The sequence below is a fragment of the Myiozetetes cayanensis genome, unplaced genomic scaffold (genome assembly GCF_022539395.1).
Source record: "Myiozetetes cayanensis isolate MyiCay16 unplaced genomic scaffold, myiCay2020 scf1, whole genome shotgun sequence".
Lineage (NCBI taxonomy): Eukaryota > Metazoa > Chordata > Aves > Passeriformes > Tyrannidae > Myiozetetes > Myiozetetes cayanensis.
In genome coordinates this window covers 78509204-78527267 of record NW_026086604.1, presented here as the reverse complement: position 1 = coordinate 78527267, position 18064 = coordinate 78509204, and the positions used below count along the sequence as shown (strand labels likewise).

At 34.9% G+C, this 18064-nt stretch overlaps 1 protein-coding gene across 2 annotated transcripts in view; it reads left to right on the top strand.

The window, feature by feature from the left end:
* The window catches only part of CDH9 (cadherin 9), a 99498-nt gene that overhangs the window by 73343 nt on the left and 8091 nt on the right, over nt 1-18064 (top strand). Inside the window, exons 4-10 of one of the 2 annotated variants that reach the window (XR_007630889.1) lie at nt 840-959; nt 3182-3349; nt 7143-7330; nt 8626-8879; nt 10458-10594; nt 11952-12073; nt 12411-12531. Coding sequence is in view for 1 of the 2 variants with exons in the window: in XM_050332140.1 (XP_050188097.1) it covers nt 840-959; nt 3182-3349; nt 7143-7330; nt 8626-8879; nt 10458-10594; nt 11952-12073 (989 nt within the window). In the remaining variant the exon portion in view is untranslated. The remainder of the gene's footprint in view (nt 1-839; nt 960-3181; nt 3350-7142; nt 7331-8625; nt 8880-10457; nt 10595-11951; nt 12074-12410; nt 12532-18064) is intronic. The other variant, XM_050332140.1, reaches the window with a different exon arrangement.

The following is an 18064-nucleotide window of genomic DNA, read 5'->3' as shown; positions in this document are numbered from 1 at the left end:
GATGTCTTGAAAAGTGCTAAGAAATAAAAGCTTGTGAAGAACAACTTTGTCCTTTTATATGTCTTATAAAAAAGGCTTTACAGAAACTTTCATTTGCTTTTAATCTATAAACTGTACCAAATATATTGATTCACAGTGTTCTTAATCCCATATAGTGTATAGTGTCTTCATTATGGACAGGACATGGGTAAGCTATTGTCACACAAAATAAGTGAATGCTGAAAAACATTAATTATCATTTAATGACATTTATTTTCTGAGTAAATGGATAACTTTGACAAAGAGACAAAAAAAGAAAGAAACAAACAAAACTCCACAAATTCAATTTCTCATTACAAAATAAAGTTATTTTTTAAGAGCATCTTAAAAATCAGTTAGGACGAGACAAAATTTTATATTCAGTCTGATTTCAGATATTTGGAATTTGTCATCTAGGTAGAAAATGTGTATGGAAAAATTTGCTTTATGTTTATTTATTGATTAAGGCAAAACAGTGAACAGTTTCAGCTGAGGTCATATTATTACCAGAGAACAATGCTCAAATCTGTTTGATCACCAAAAAACCTAATGCCATGTTAGGTTTCAAAGATGTGTCAGTCCCTATGTTTACTCATGTTTAATTGAATCATGAGTCTTAAGTGATAATGGTTTTAGGTTTAGTCACAAGGAAGATGAGATTTGATTTTATTTTACTGTGTCTTCGGTAGGGTAACTCTGGATTTGTCCACTGGGTATTGTTTGATTTCTTACTGAATTCAATACTTCCACAACTGTATGTGGTTTACAAGAAGTAGACGCCTTCTTAAAATCTGCTGATTCCTTGTTTGGTACCCATTTAGGTACATCTGTTATTCAGGTGACAGCCACAGATGCTGATGATGCCAACTATGGAAACAGTGCCAAAGTGGTATACAGCATCCTCCAGGGACAACCATATTTCTCAGTGGATCCAGAAACAGGTTAGCAACTCATTCAGTCTTATTTTTTACAATAACAGAGACAGGATGCAAGGATCAAGGCACTTTTTGCTTCCATTTCAATACCGGAACAGGTGTATGGTATCATATGACTTGACACAAAGCTGATACCATTAAATGAAAACTGGAATCACAATAAAAGTGCATCTTTTTTGTTAAAATGAAATTATTGCAGAGCAACTGTTTTAACTGGTATGAGTAAGGTTCCAAAAGATGGCTGTTAACTGTGAAAGGTCAAAAAGAACCATCAAAATGAGTCACAAGCCTATTTTATACCAATTTGTGAGAATTTCATGTGTTTGTCTTTAAGAAAAAGGAAATAGGAGATGAACAAATTCACACTATAGGGTGAAAAAAAAATCTCATAAGTAATTATTTGTTAAAGTTTGACATAGACTTCTGACCACTGACAATTTTTAACTGAAGATGCTTCTTGAAACTGTATTCAAATTCCAAGAGTTATTAGAATTGAAGCAAGAATCATTAACACTTTCAAGTTGTAAAGCATGAATAAAAGCATTTTTTACTGTTATGCAGAAAATTGTATAAGAAACAAACATAAATTAAAATAAAGTGTGAACTTTGGATATCTTTAATTCAAAATTAAGATTCAAAAAAGAAACATTCAAGCACAACCTCTCCTCCAGAAGAGTCCTAAGGGACTCAAGACTCAGCAGGAATTGCATTAGCTTGTTCCTGCATGTTATCAAAATTTTTCTAGTTTGAGAACTGAGAGTTTAGGAGTAACTTTGCCCAGAAACCCTGAAGTTCCTAATCCATTAAGCGTGCTCAGAAGATGTCTAACTTCTTTTTGAAACAGTTTCTTTTTTTAAAACACGGTAAGGGCATAGTATGAAAAAGATAATGAGCCACAAGGCTACAGTTCTAAAAGGGAGCAAAACAACTTTGCCTTGGATGAAAGTGTTTGGCTTTTTCCCACATTTTTCAATTTCTTTCCTTTTTCTCTTTCCTCCAGTCCCTTACTCAAACACCTTTAACAAGCATGAGCAGGGAAACAGGACCAGTACCACATGGACAATAACTGATGGTAGCAGGTGGTTAGGCAGGCAGTGATTTTGTGGGACACCTGGGCTCTCATCTTTGGTTCAGGGATCATCTTTCATTTTAAACCAATTTGCTGTTTAATGTTACATATACTAACAAGGCTAGGTATGGTAATCAGAACCTGGCAACCCTGGATCAGACGTAAATACCATAACCACTAAACTACAAAGGGTTTTTTTCTCTCTTTCTAGAAGTAGAATTTTTCCACAGTTGGTTTTTGTTTGGTTAGGTTTATTTGGGTTTTTTGGTTGGTTGTTTTTTTTTCTTTTGTATACTATCTAACAGCCTATAATGAGAGCCTTCTTCTGAGAAAGGAAGGGTAGGGATGTGAATCTTCCAAGCAAAAAAGGACATTATATTTACATTTTTCCACTTCACAAAGAAAAGTCTCATCTCTCTAGCCCTGCAAAGCCACCATCCTTCTAAATAAAAGTAAGAAAAAAAATAATAATAAAAAAACTCTGCTTGGTTTTCTAAAAGAAAATATGTATACCCACTTTAATGAAAAGGTCTTTTGGTTTTCTCACCTGAGAACCCTAGTTTTTTGTGTGCCATACAAGAGCCTGATGTTTTTAAATCACATTTATGATATTTTTTGAAACTGAACACTCAAAAACCGATTTTCTGACTCTAATTTTACAGTCTTCTCCAGTTTTTCTGTTAGCTATAGCCCTAGCTGACTTATAGTGTCCATCACTGAGCATTACAGTCTATGATCTACTACAGCCCAGAATAATGAACACAAGGTATGTTAGAGTTAGCCTAGTGTTATAATATCAAAACCTCACCAGAGCTGGACATAACACAATGTATTAAAATAATAACTGGGGTTAGTAACTGAAAAATTTCATTAATTCAATGGATATATTTATATTTTTGTCCTTGAAAGAATAATTAAATTGATTTAACACATCAAAAACAATGAAAAATGTCTCTGTTAAATTTATTTATCTTTCTACTTAAGATCACAATAAACCAGTTATAGATTGAAAGGTATATTGCTGTATACCTTGCTGTGATTGCTGTGGTTTATCGTCTGCATAGTATGTCTTACAAGAATCCATTTAAAAATTCTGAGATCAAAGTGGGTGGTTCTTCTCCTTCACCGCTCTGTCTCTCCTTTCTCTTACTTCTTCAAGGCATAATCAAGACTGCTTTACCGGACATGAGCAGAGAAAACAGGGAACAGTATCAAGTGGTCATCCAGGCCAAAGACATGGGAGGCCAGATGGGAGGACTATCAGGGACCACCACCGTGAATATCACACTGACTGATGTCAACGACAATCCGCCTCGCTTCCCCCAGAGTATGGAGCATCTAATAGTTCTGTTTTCCAAACAGTCTCTCTGAAATCACCTGGTTTGCTTTGCCCATCTGGAAACTTTTTCTTTTTTTTCTCATTATTTTGGTAGTGTAAACACTGCCCCAATGCTCTGTCTGTTTACATTACAGCATTATTAGGGCAAATGGGAATCTCTGCCTACATTTTTTTAATAGCAAATTATTTCTTCGTATGACATACTTGCTTCTCACTCTTACTCTGCTTATAGGAATATAAGATGTAACAATAACTTAGGCTAACTGCAGGGACTTGAAAGCCTTTCAGAGGAATTTAATTACAAAATAAAGGGTTAAGTTTTGGGAGATACTTTTAGTTCCACATGTTTAGACAAGCAAATAGGTCAGCGAATTTTCTAATGTTCTTTCTTGCCCAGACAGAGTTGATCAGGTGGTATGCTGTGCTGGCAGTCTAAGCATTTGCTTTAGGTACTTGTAATTTCTGTTCAGTTCTTGATGTTGAGTGGTTTGACATGATAAAGTTGGGCTTTTTTTAAATACATCTGTAGAAAAAAAAATGGCAAATAACAGAAAGCTGCACAATACAAAAAGCTTTGCAGTAACACACTACAGATCTTTTCATTCTAGGCCACTGGTTTAAATTCAGTCTCAAATTGTTATAGTCAGTGTCTGATAACTGTTTGATAGGCTGCACGTAGAAGAAATTTACAACCTCATTTCAGTGCCTGCTGCAAAAATGTCCACATCATTATAAAATTTGAATTGCTCGTTCACACTGATGAGGGACCTGGATCTCTTTTAGATTTACTAAGGACTGAACAAACAGAGTTGATTTAGAAAATATTCCCCCAGACTTGAAGAAACTTGAAAAGCACTTCAGTACCATGGCAATAACTACACCCAGAGCAGTACAAACAGGTCAACCCAAAGCAGATTTTACAAAAATAATGAAAAATTCTGACAAGATGGAAGACTGAATTACAAATAACTATTTTAATCTCTATCCATGATAACTGATAGCTTTAAAAAAAGAGGGGAGAGGAAGTACTGCAACCCTCATAAAGCACAAGATAATTTGAATTCACATTCAGAGTTCACTTACTGAGAATTAACTTCACATGACAAACTCAAACAGCAATTTTTAGCCAAATTACCTGTTTGACTTTATGAGGGGATACTTTTTAAACATGTACAGGATGAAAGAGCCTGTTATATTTGTCAAATAGGAATTCTTGAACATAAATTATTATTTAGTATAGTAGATTGCATTGTAAGCCTTGCTGCTGAATAAAATAAAATAAAGAATGAAGAATGTATAGAACTGCAAAATAAATTAAGGTTTCCAGTCTCCTCAGCATGTATTCCTTATGATTCTCTTCTTTCAAAATTAACTAAAGGCTCAAGTCTATAGAAATTCTTATGATTATTTCAATAATCTCTGAGTTCGGTATTTTATAGAGAAATTTACACAGTTTGATGGTTCATACAATATTCTCTGTACCACACCACTTTGAACATCACTGAAACACATTGGATGGCATATAGAAGGCCTACTGTGGAATCTGTTCAGTGGTGCAATTTTAATTTTGCTGATGACCCTTCCCTGTCATTTTCTTTCTCCTCAGCAGGGTGGTTTTCAGCACTTCCTAGGATATCAAACATAGAGAAACATCTAAAGGATTTGAGTTCTTCTTAGATAGTTATGAAGCAGGGTACACCTTCAAAGAACTATGTAGTTCTGGAAGTTTGCTTCTTACAAAAACATTTGTCTTCCATTTTCTCTTATGTGAGGCAACAATAAGTGAAAAATGTTGCCAGAACAGAGGGTGAATGGCAATTGCAAGCAGTACCAGTTAATATCAAGGTATTTAAGAACTAAATTTTATTTCTTAGAGGGACAGGAGAAAGTAAAATGGCACAAGTACTCATTGTTCATACTGCATTAAGAAGAAACAGATTTTCTGTTTTGTTTTGTTTCCTGAAAGAAGTCCTGGACAGTTAGAAGGCACAGACTTCAATGGAATTTAAGTGGTACCATAATGAAAATCTTACACATTTTGAATTCTATTGTGCTCTAAACCAAATATCCACCTCACTTGCCAAAAATATGTGACATTCACACAGGAACACAAAAATGAGGAATGCTTGCAAATGAAAAAGCACTAAAGAGAGTTATTTGTCTGGAAGGAGTAATAAGTAACATGATTAAATCTGTTCTTATGGTATTTCTGGCTCACCTGTCAAACCCTAGAATTTGTCAAGAGTTCAAGCCTTCAAACTCTTGGTTTAGCTGCCAGGAATCCTACCTTTTTTCCCATTTTCAGGTTGGTTTAAGGAAACAAATATATTTTGGTCTCTGCAGATCGTAGCCAAACAGGCTAATCTGAGTTTTTACTTACAACCTTGAATTCACAACAGCTTGGCATCAAGCATTAGATTCCATTTTGTTACATGTTTATATTAATATAAAGTATTTGCAGTGATTCTCTTCTGTGCTTTGTACAGCTGGGAACCGAAACTCATCCAGCACTCAGATGTTTGGTGTTTCCTTGTATTAAATGAAACACTGAGGACCCTTTAGGAGTCTTCAAAGACAGTAAAGGGCTTGTAAATATAGGAAATAGGGTAGTTGCAAGAATGATAGTTGACCGTACTTCACTACAAGTCAATATAATTTATAGAGGTTCTTATTGGACCCTTTGAATAAGGATTGTACATTTCATCAGGTGCTAGTTTTGACGGACTTCTTAAGGTGTTTCTCCAATGCTACGACCTCACTCAGTAAATTAATATGAATTTACAAGGAAAAAACAGATCAAAAGAAACAAAAAAGATCAAAATTCTGGCATCTCATGCAAAATCTGAACATATCAAATTTATTTTTTTTACATTTTCCTGGTAGCAAATAACTGAAAATACTGATTTTGAAATTTTTTTTTGTCTTGCTACTGATGAAAAGTCTTCAATATCTTGTTCTGACTGGTCAAGATTAATCCTGATTAATGCTTCTGCAACAGCATGTCTTTATAATTTGATTTTTATTACAAATATTGTCAGAAAAATGCACATAAATTCACTTTCCATACACAGGGGGAAGATTAAAATGTCTTTGTAATCAGATTTCTTTTAGAAAACCCTGATTATAAAAACATTAAATGAAACCAACCATTGAAAGAGCAGAAAAAGTATATGCAGAGTAAATGACGGAAAATCTGAATGTATCTGCATTTCAATTAACTATAGCAATTAACATGAACATGTATCCAAATGCTCTTTACCATGACTCTTTAGTAGGTATTGCCAATAACGGATGAATTAATTACTTTCACACAGAACACCTACCTGAATACATATTTTAAAAGAATAAAAAAAGATCTTTATTTTATTTATGTTTATGTATTGTGAAAACAAAACTAAATTCCCTCCTATATCTGAATATATCTAGCAACATTTCTAGAAAACTAAGTGAATATATTTATATACATATAATTTTAAATAATCAAGATGAGAACTGGTCCCTTATTGTTTAGCTCCTCTGTACCTCACAGCTGAAGGAAAAAAAATAAACAACAAAAAATAAAAGCACAGTACTAAATGACCTTGAAGAATAACTTGAAATTTTTTTAATAGTTTGCCAGTCAATTCTGAACCCTATTTTAATATTTAATATGATGACTAACAGCACTTTTCTAAAGAGTTTTGAAACTTCAAGTTAAAAAAATACATGTGAAATTGGAGGGGTTTTTTATTCAAAAGAAAAAGTTTCTCAAAACAATAAATGCTTGAATTTGCTCTTCCAGGAACCTACCAATTTAGTTCTCCTGAATCTGCACCACCTGGGACTCCTCTTGGCAGAATTAAAGCCAATGACCCTGACGTGGGAGAAAATGCAGAGATTGAGTATAGCATCTCCAGTGGGGATGGATCAGACATGTTTGATATCGTCACTGACAAGGACACACAGGAAGGGATTATAACTGTCAAAAAGGTTTATTTTTTCTTCCCTCTCTTTTATATGTACTTAGCTCTCCAAGTGTTACAGTTATTTTTCTTTTTCCAGGGAAAGGGAGGGTAGATCTCACAAGGGGTCAGGCTGCCAAGGAGCTGTTGTATTAGTTTTGTTCTTCTTTCTTCAGCAGATATCTGTTATTTTCAAGTCTCAAGGGAAATTTACTGGCATGTCACTTCACATAAAGCAATATTTCAGTGGCTGCTGTCTGTTCAATATATACAGCCTCACACAGAGTACTTTCAGATTAGGGCTGTGAAAAGCTGGAGGGGTTCAGTCCATAGTGGGATTTGTCAGCTGATTGCTGTGGTAAGACTCACCAGGTTGGGAGGCTCAAACCTGAAGTCTGATGAACTTACATGTCCAAGGATAAACTCTCCCTCTCTAATTTGTCCAACAGCCTCCAGTACCTAAAATTTGTCTCAGTTTACTAAGTCCAACCATTGTGAAACTTTGGTTGTTACATATTATGCCAAAGAAAATCCAAAGAGCAAAGGCACTGGTAGGAACTTAATTCAAAATACCATCTCTGACATATTTATTAGTTGCTTTTCAAAATTCAACCTGTTAAGCTCTGAACATTCTTTTCAGTTCTATTGTTATTGAATATATCAGTAAAAATCAATTGATTTCTATATATATAGTGTAGATGTATAAACATATTTGGAAACGTATATTTATGTATGTACATATGTCTACATATGAGTGTCTGTATACGTATGCATATATGGATATGCATAATGTGTCACAATGGAAACCAGATTTCACAGTTTTTCTTTTCACTGTGGAATTTGGAGTTCAGGCATGAGTCTGGGTGGCTCCTAATGCCAAACAGGAGGGTATATGGATGGTAAGGGTAGATAGTAATTGGAGAGGAGTGAAAAAAAGGTAAATACGACACAGCATTTAGTAAAGGAGAAAATTGCTCTTGTTTCTTCCAATGAGATGAGACAAATAAGACTTTAAACAACTCTTACTTGCAGACTGAGTGAAATGTTCCTGTTTCTTTCTTTGTATTTTTATATAAGTTGAACCCTTCTGGTTTTTTAGGAACCTAAACAAGTAGTAGGCAGAGGGATCATATTTGCCTTAATCTCCTATAACAATCCTTATTTTTCTAATGCCTAGAGAAAGATCTACTATACTTAGTCTTCCCTAGGATGTATTAAAATTTAGAGCTTTTGCTTCAAAAAATGTTTCTATTTATAATTCAGCATTATAAAACTCACATTTTTTGTAAAGTGAAATAATTTTCTTTATTATTTGATCCTCAGCATCTGGATTTTGAAAACAAGGTGCTATATACCTTAAGAGTGGAAGCAACCAATGCTCATCCTGATCCTCGTTTTCTTCAAATGGGGCCATTCAAAGACACAGCTTTGGTCAAAATTTCTGTTGAAGACATTGATGAACCTCCAGTCTTCAGCAGACCCTGGTATTTAATAGAGGTAGATGAAGATGCCAGGGAAGGAAGCATTATTGGGCAAGTTGTAGCCCAAGATCCAGATACAGCAAAGAATGCAATAAAGTAAGCCATTATACAATATAAAATGCTTTAGATGTCGGCCAAGTCTCATGCACAGAGAGTGATGAGAATGAAATGTATTTGAAGGCTGAGTAATTAAGTACAGAGCCCCTGGTGGTCTAGTGGTAAGGGCACGGCGCTGTCACCGCTGAGACCTGGGTTCGATTCCCGGTCAGGGCCACTCCCGGGCAGGTGGGGCTCGTTAGCCCTTAAAGGCAACCCACCTACGTCCTAAGGACCTCGCTGCCACCGTCCAAGCTCGCTTGGCCCCGGCAGATGAACCTTAGGATTAAAGGGTGGGCTCAGTTCCGCGCACACTGTGTCTCACCTAAAAAATCCAATGCGCAGGCTGGAAGGTGGAAAGACCTTCCCCGGATCTTCGCTCGCGAAGACTGGCCATTATTATCTAATTAAGTACAGGTGGGCTCTTGAAAAGTGTCAAACAGAGAGATCTATGGCAGCTTGTGAAGCCAAACACAATTAGTGCACTTAGCAGTATAGACAATGATTTTGAAGAACAGCATATAGATACTAGGTAAAAAGAAAGAAGAGATCAGCATTTAAATGCTGCCATGTTCTAGTGCTTTCACCAAACTGTTCATAAAGTTATGTTTTATACCATGTAAAAACTCAAAATTATGTATTTCTATGATCCTTGATGCTTGATAGCACTCAGCTTTCTGTACATAAAGTTGTCTACCATGTTCTATAGCTTAACTATTTAATGATCACGGTATACTGAATAAGAAGCAATTGCAAGAAAATCATAACAAGTAGAGGTGAGAGTTCAGCACTGTGAAATATTTGTAATTGCTACCCATCTGCTATTATTATCTGCAGTGAAAAGACAGCACTTAAATTTGTGTATTTATCATGCAAGTGATTATGAAACCTGATCTTTGCATTTCTGAGCAAGCCTTTTATGTCCTGCAGCAGAACACTTTGAGGTAGGAAGTGTGAGAGGAGGAAGAGAATAAAACATTTTTAAGTAAACTATGTATAAAATATCAATTTAATCTTATAGTAACTTGTAACTAGTAAGCTAATTAAAAAAGCACCTGTAAAATAAGTTTTTCTTTGCTGGGTAAGAACAAAGCAAAAACAAGTATCATAAAACAAGATTTTAAGACATTTCATCTAAAACAGCTACTAATATGAAGATTTTTATGGTGAGTTTGGTGGTCCTTGTAACACCCCAAAAATATTATTTTAAAAATTGATTATATCTGCAATGTGTGTCCTTTGGTGACAGAGTTCTCTAAGAGACAATTAATTTGCATAAAATCTTATCTAAAATTGTCTACTTTTAGTTGTTATTCCAGAATTCACTTTTTGAGCTGAAATGCAAGTTCCAATATTGATCTACAAACTGCCCACGTAACAACTTGCTCTTCTTCCTGCTCACTAGTCTTAGAAACTTGTTTCTCAGTATTTGTAACATGCAGGAAGTTACAGGAAAGGTTAGGTTAATTATTAAGAAAACATTTTTGATTAACTACAGCTAAAATTAGAAAACTTCCACATCTAAACTGGAGACTGGAAAAGGAAAAAGTAATGCTCAGTTCTACTGTATCTTGACAGATATGCTGTGGATCGACACACTGACCTTGACAGAATATTCAACATCTATTCTGGAAATGGATCCTTGTTCATCTCAAAGCCACTTGACCGAGAGGAAACTCCCTGGCACAACATCACTGTCATAGCAACTGAAATCAGTAAGCTGAAGATAACTTATCTCAGAGCAATATTAGAATTGAGAAAAGAATTAAATTTTACAGTATCTATGACTTACTGTTTCATTAGTTTTGCTGTTATTCAGATATTAACAATATACAGAGCACCTTTATATGCATGTCTAAAACTTCAATTTATTATTTTAAGATTGGTTTTGCCCATTTTTGAAAAGATAATTTGGAATCCTCATGCTCAACAAAACCATGTACTATATACATGTATATATGACAAGTTAACAGGTTCTCTGAGAATTCACAGAAAATAATTTGGTGCAGGTGTGATGCACTGGCTCTGACCCAAGCTAAGTCTTTGGGAAAATCATTGGGAAAAAAAAAAAAATTGTCCACGACATACAAATAACACATTGTCAGAAAGAACACTGTAAGTGGGAAGAAGTTGTGCTTTGCCTCAACTGCTTTAACTTATTTCAGAAAATGTCTTTGTTTGAAGACAAGGAAAATTCTTTCCCTTCACATCTGAAACAAACCCTGGGCCATAGTCTTTCACCTGGATTCCTTACAATTCTGCTAAGCACTCATGGATATGGATGTCTCTTGCCTACTTTTTTTTCCAGGCAACAGTCATCAAAGGAGAAACAGAGATGCTAATTTTAGTGAACAACTTTTCTCCCTTACTTCATTCTCTCTATAGATTCCCCAGGAGTCAGTGTGCTTAACAACCTGGGATTTTGGTAATATGGAGAGATGAATCATATCCCCATTTTCAGAATGACTGATACCTTTTCCTCGTAAATGTTTTTCAGTATTTGGTCAAACATGTTCTTCATTTTTGTTACGTGTAGTGTGAGAATCTTTTCTGGCAATAGCTTGAGCTTGGAGGTCAAGTTTGTGAAGAGTGGTTGATCACATCTTACATATCTCCTTTTATTGCTTTGTTTACGTTTTGGGGAGAAAAGACAATTTTGTTTTGTTCAGGGTTTTTTGTGGTTTTGTGTGTGTGTTTGTGTTGTTAACTGACACTGTTTTACTGTTTTACTGATTTGAAAAAGTAAATGTTCTTGACAGCTCGACCTCATGAAACAACTTTTGCAACAAATCATTTGTTGTACTGATGTATGGAATACAAAGCAATAAGAACTCAGTCACCTGTTTTTAATGTGAATCAATTTAAGTATACTTTATATTATTTCAAAATATACATACTATAATAAATTGTTTCAGATATACATAGAGCTTTCATATAAATTGAATGTACATCAGTAGAAAATGAAATATAATAAAAATGAATATTTTTAATATCTTTTGAGGAAAAAAGTATTGGATTATTTTCACAGACAGACCTCGTTGTATTGTAATATAAATAATTTTCTTTTTCCAGATAATCCTAAACAAAGTAGCCAGATACCTGTCTTCATCCGGATTTTAGACATAAATGATCATGCACCAGAGTTTGCCAACTACTATGAAACATTTGTTTGTGAAAATGCAAAAGCAGGACAGGTAAACTAATACTTATATTACCAAAGAACTTTCAACGAAACTATTCTGAAATGCCATGATGGACACTTCAACATATGTTAATTTGAGCAGCTGCAAACTAAACCACCTTCTTTATTTCCTGTCTTATATAGAAAGTACCAGCTGATTCAAAAAAGGAGGAGGTAAAAGATGAAGGATAATTCCCTAGTATAATAACACAGGATTTAATAAAAAATGATAGCATAAGGTGGTTCTCTATTTCTAGTATCAGAAAATATTTTAGGAAAAGGTTGCTCTTAATGCTACAAAACTCTTACACTGTTTTATAATTCAATTTCTTTCTGGATTTTTATCAAAGCCTCAGGTAATATAGCCACACCTTCAAGTACACAAAACAGGAAATCTTTATTATGCCTCAGTAAAGAAGACATGAAGAATAAACTTTTGCAAAAATAAAAGGCAATGCACCTGCTTCCACTGTAAGTTAAAACCTAGTTTGATATTGAGGTGAATGTGGTCAAAGCTCATGTGTATCTCTTTATAAACAATCTCAGCAATTCTGTAAAACTCTAGAAAGACAATTAAAAAAATTGAAGATAAAGTGATTATTTGGATTTGAGAAAGTAAACAGATCAACAGAAATCAGAGCCAGTATATTACAGAAATCTCTTAATATTACTTATGTTACAACAACATCTGTTTATGGTAATGCCAGTCAGTCTTTCAGTTTTAAATCCTGTGAAGAAAGATATGTTATTATGACCTCAATATTATCTTTCAAGAATGAAAGATCATGCATGAGCCTCTTGTCTAGGCTGATTCAGTTTTCACTGGAAGAAAAATCTTGAGATCGAATGTGTTCCTACTGCAGCAAAGAAAGTCCAGGATGGAACCCTAAGCTCAGTTTATGTCTATCCTCATGTCTCACTAGTTTTATGCTGTCATCATCCAAGCAAAGCTGGCTGACTTCACTGATATTATGTGTATAATATTTTTGGTTTAGAGCACAGTGACCATACAACATTCTTTACAACTTTACAAATGTGGTGGATTTGGATACACATCAGGAAGCATAGCATGTTCATGTTTTACCTTGGTTGCTGCCCACTATTGTATTTAACATAGTTTCAGAGGCTCTACTGAAAGTAGCATAGGTGATAACTGAGATGAGTTTAGAATTTCAGGTACTGAAGACCTCTGTGCAGAGAAAGAACATGTAATTTACCACTTGCAATTCAAATGATGTTTTATGAACAGTTTAACAGATAGAAAATGGGGGGAAAAAAGGAGAAAAAGAGGATACAGTAGATTTTTGTAGACTGCATTCAATTCTATTTATTATAGTTAGAATGACAGAGGATACTTGGATTAAAATCACTTGGCTTTGTTGGTACTTGACCATTATTTTCATTATTTTTTTAAGAAAGTTTTACTGGTTTTCATGCAAGTGAAATAAATAGATGAATATACATATCAAAGGCAGCGATGAATTAAATTTAAAAAGTGGAAGGAATTATAATATCAGAAAAATGAGAAAAGAGCACTTTTCAAAAAACCTGACGTTTATGATCATAACATTCTGTCTTAACCAGTAACTTAAATTGTCACTGCAAAAATACATTTTCAGAATGTATAAAAAAAAAAAAAACAACTAAATTTTTGGCTATTCTAACAATATAGTTTTGGTTTATGACTTATAAGCTGTTTTTCCACATGAAATACATTCAGATAACTCTATCCATTAATTTCAAGTGGATATCTTAGAACCTAAATTCCATCTGTGCATCAGTACTGTTGTAGAAGATGAAACTGAAGCAAAAAAATCTTAAAATCTCAGTATAATAACTGATAGAAAAGTGAGTCATGTATTTTAGCTGCATAATTAAAAAAAAAAAAAATATTCCAAAGCTTACAAATGAAGATTTTATTGAAATTATTCTTGTGCAATGTTATCAACCAGCAAACATAGGTTTTGTCATATATTTGAAGAAGTTCTACTTAGGCATACTGCCCATCAGTTTCCTTAAGCCAATTTCCATCTAGTCTGGCATACTTAATGAAATATCCATTAATGTATGAAATTTCATTTACCTTTCTGGTAAGTTCTGTGCTTTCCTAAGATCAGAGATGACAGAGACCCATTAGATAGGCATACTGTTGTTCAGACCTCCCATACATCTAGTTTACCAATGTAATTTCAGGAATTGTTTTCCCTCACTGGAAAATCCTGCAGAACTACTGGAAAGATGATATCCACCAAGTGTAGCTACAGAAAAATGACAGAGATGGATTATTCTTCTATTTGTTAATAGTTCTTTTCCTCAGGACAGGCACCTGAATACATTTATGGACATTTACAGATAGTTCCCTTAGTGTTTCAGAAAATATTCTACCTTTAGTACATGAGATTACTTTTATTTTGGTGCTTAAAAATAACAAGTATAGAGACACAAACTTGAATATTTTGGCCAAGGATGCTAAGTTCCAAATTGCCTGTATTGCTTGTGTCTCTCAGTCCCGTATAATAAAAGAAAGATACAGAATCTTTCCCCTTATCTTGGAGATAACCTAAATCAGCTGTCTTATTAGAATCATTACTGCTTCCTGACATCACAGCACTGCTTCTACATCTCATGCACATAGCAGGAGAGACAGACTGAGAACGTAAATATAATCAGTTCATTTCTAAATTTATTTTTTTTAACCACACATTTTTTATTATTATTAATCACGCTGCTCTCTAAATCTCAGGTGCATCAGGAAGCAGTCAGAATGATCAAACATTGCTCTCTGCTAGCAAGTGACATTACTCGTTTTCAACATCAGCAGATATTAGAGGCTGCACTCATTGTGTTTTTCAGGTAGCCTTAGGAGGGTCAGAGGAAAGAAAATCCTACAGAGTCTCTCCTCCTCTTTTGCCTCCCAACAACAATGATATGACTGGGGAGAAACATTATTACTAAAGGTTCATAAAAAATTGTGTTCACTAGGCTGGAACACATTTGTCACCATGTGAATCTCATTCCACTGGCTAGCACACAGGCTAAAGAAAAGTATGAAGCAGCCTTCCTCTCATTCAATTTAGAAATCCCTAATCCTTTAATGGCATGCTGGAGCCCCAGGGACTGTTGTAGGGAAGGCTCTGGTAAAAGCTCTCTCATGCCCTTGTCACAGGAATTAATTGGGTCTTTTTAGTTGGATTAGAGGATGAGTCCTCTCCGTGGAAACCAGGAAGATTTATTTGAAAAGGAAAGTGATTGAACTGAACAGTTTGTTTTTAAAAGTAAGCACTGGCTAATTTTAACACCCATCCATAACAATATTTAGGAAAATAAACTGTGTCACTTTTTTTTTGTTTTTCCTTCCCCATTGGTGTTATATTCTTTCCTACCATTTAGGGGCTCTCAGACGTTATAATGGAGAAAATTTGTTTCCTCCTTCAGAGAGCTAGCTGATTTTTCATTTCATTACACTTCATACCCTCCCTCTCTTCTAAAGACAGAGCAGACTTCTGAAGATCGAGCAGAGTTTACTTTTCCTCATGTGGGCATTGCTAATTATCAGTCTTGACTTGTTTATACATTGTAGCCGCTTCTCTAGGTAGACACCTATTGGCTTGAGTTTGTAAGAGACCCATGATAACAATCTGTCTGTCTTTTGAAATAAGAACTGAAGTTCAAGAGAGAGTTTTCCAACTTCTGATAAGCATTCAGTCCTGCTTTAAAACTGCCAACAAATTTCTGGCACAGAGCCAAGGTCTGAAAACTAAACTGCTTTGCATTACTAAACCTGAAGCTTTGTTAACTGACAGCCATGTATTCTAGTTTGTGCACATGTGATGGAGGCTGTTTTATGCAGCTAGCAGTTTACTGGTTACATCCTAGAATTGTGTTTATTCATGTGTGATCACTCAAGCCACATAATGACAAGATGGACATCCAATGACAACTGGATTGATTTTGAAACACTACTATGAATCATAACACTGCTTCACTCCTAGAGAAATGTAGCCACTTCAAAACATTCTACATAATCTTCATTGCACACATTTATACTGAGCTGTTTGATTACTAACTGTTACATTCAGGATTAGTTAGGGATTGGCCCTACTAGATCATACAGGCAGAAAAAGGCGCAAGAGAAGGAAAGGACAGGAGAAACACAAAGCTGTTCTTCCACTGTTTCCAACATTTGCACATTACTATGTTCTCATGATTGTCCAAAACATGATCTCATAACATTTTTTCCCATAGTTTATTGCAGACAAGCTAATGAGATCTTTTCCAATTCCTAGAGAAATACTTGCAGCAGAAAAGATTGCTTTCAAGAATGACAAAGCCAGTGCAGTGAGGTCTTGAATTTGTTCTGTTCTCTCCTATACCTCTTCTGAAAAATGTTAGACAAAAATAAATGTTAAAATTTCCCATACATTTCTTCCTTAAATGCCTAGTAATATTTTTAAGTCTAGTCTCTGAAACAGCTGAAAGTAGATAAACAACATTAGAGAATTTGTCTATTATACCAGATTTAACTAAGAGCATTATATAACAAGAATGAAAGCCCAAACGACTCAAGTGGATTGAAGGCTTACACTCTGCAACTCTATAACTGCACATAGAAACAGCAAAATTCAGCAGCTGTTACTGTATCTCTAGTTTAACAATGTCTGTCTCCGGTGGTCTTACTTTGTGACTGGAAGTACAATTTTTATGTTATACGGTAATGATATTACTTTAAAACTTCAGAACAGCACTGTCTACAACACTGACCATCTTTACATTATTTTTCACTGTCTTATAGTGCATTTCAAAAGAAGGAATTTAAAAAACAAAACAAAAAAGGCTTAAATACCAGATAGTAACCACAAACGTTGCTTTTCTGAAAAGGAGTAGCAGCGGATTTAATTGTGGACATTCTATTTTGCTCAGGTTTTGTTTTATTAATAGAAATGTTTCACCTGAAAATACATCATATCTGTCCACCCATGGACTTTATCTTGTTCGTCTTTCTTCAATGAACTTTTCAAGATTCTTTACAAAGCATGTGGTTGCATGCTTAAAGTGTATACCCTAGGCCCAATGTGCAACTAACATTTATTTGCATGACATGCTAAGCCAACACAGGCTCAAAAGCCCATCTAAAATGTGACTAGCTGGTGCTGACCTCTGTACTGTTAAAGACACACTACTACCTTAACATTTGCTAATGGTTCCTACATTCCTTTTAAAGGCATTCCCAAGGCTTAGCTCATGACCCAAGTCTTCTATTTGCACAGCCTCAGGAGCACTAAAAGCGTGCTCTGGTGTGCAAAGTGAACCTTCCTGTTTCAGAATTCCCCGACCTAGCTTTCACTTGCTTTTTCTCTTTTAAACAACTTGAAGAAAACTGGAGAGCAGCCTTTGTCTAAGGATGTATCAAGTACAGTTAAGAAATTTGTTACTAGGCAGTTTATTCAGCCCCAATCACTTTTTCAGACATGAATATGAGTAACTATAAACTAGACTGACTGTCATAACATTGACTGTGATGTAAGTCATGGCCTTAAAACCACAGCATCCAGGAGAAAAAAATCCAAACAGTATGAGACAGTATTTTCCATATTTGGGAAAAAAAAAAAAAAAAAGCAGCCAGTGGGAAATAGATCCAAACCTTTTAACAAAATCTTTTCTTCATCATGAAAGAAATAAACAGAATCATGGAACCATAGAATCATATAATGGTTTTTATTGGAAAGGACCTTGAAGATCATCTAGCTTCAACCCCCTTGGCTATGGTCAGGAATGTCACCACTAGACTGATTGGGTTGCTCAGGGCCCCATCCAATTCACACTTCCAGGGGTGGACTATTCCCATTGTCTCTGGGCAACCTGTTTTAGTGCCTCACTATTCTTTGAGTAAAGAATTCTTTTCCAATGTCTAATCTAAATCTCTCTCTTTTTTAGTTTAAAACCATTCCCCTTGTCCTACCACTGTCTACCTGTGTAGAGAAGTCAATCTCCCTCTTTTTAGTAA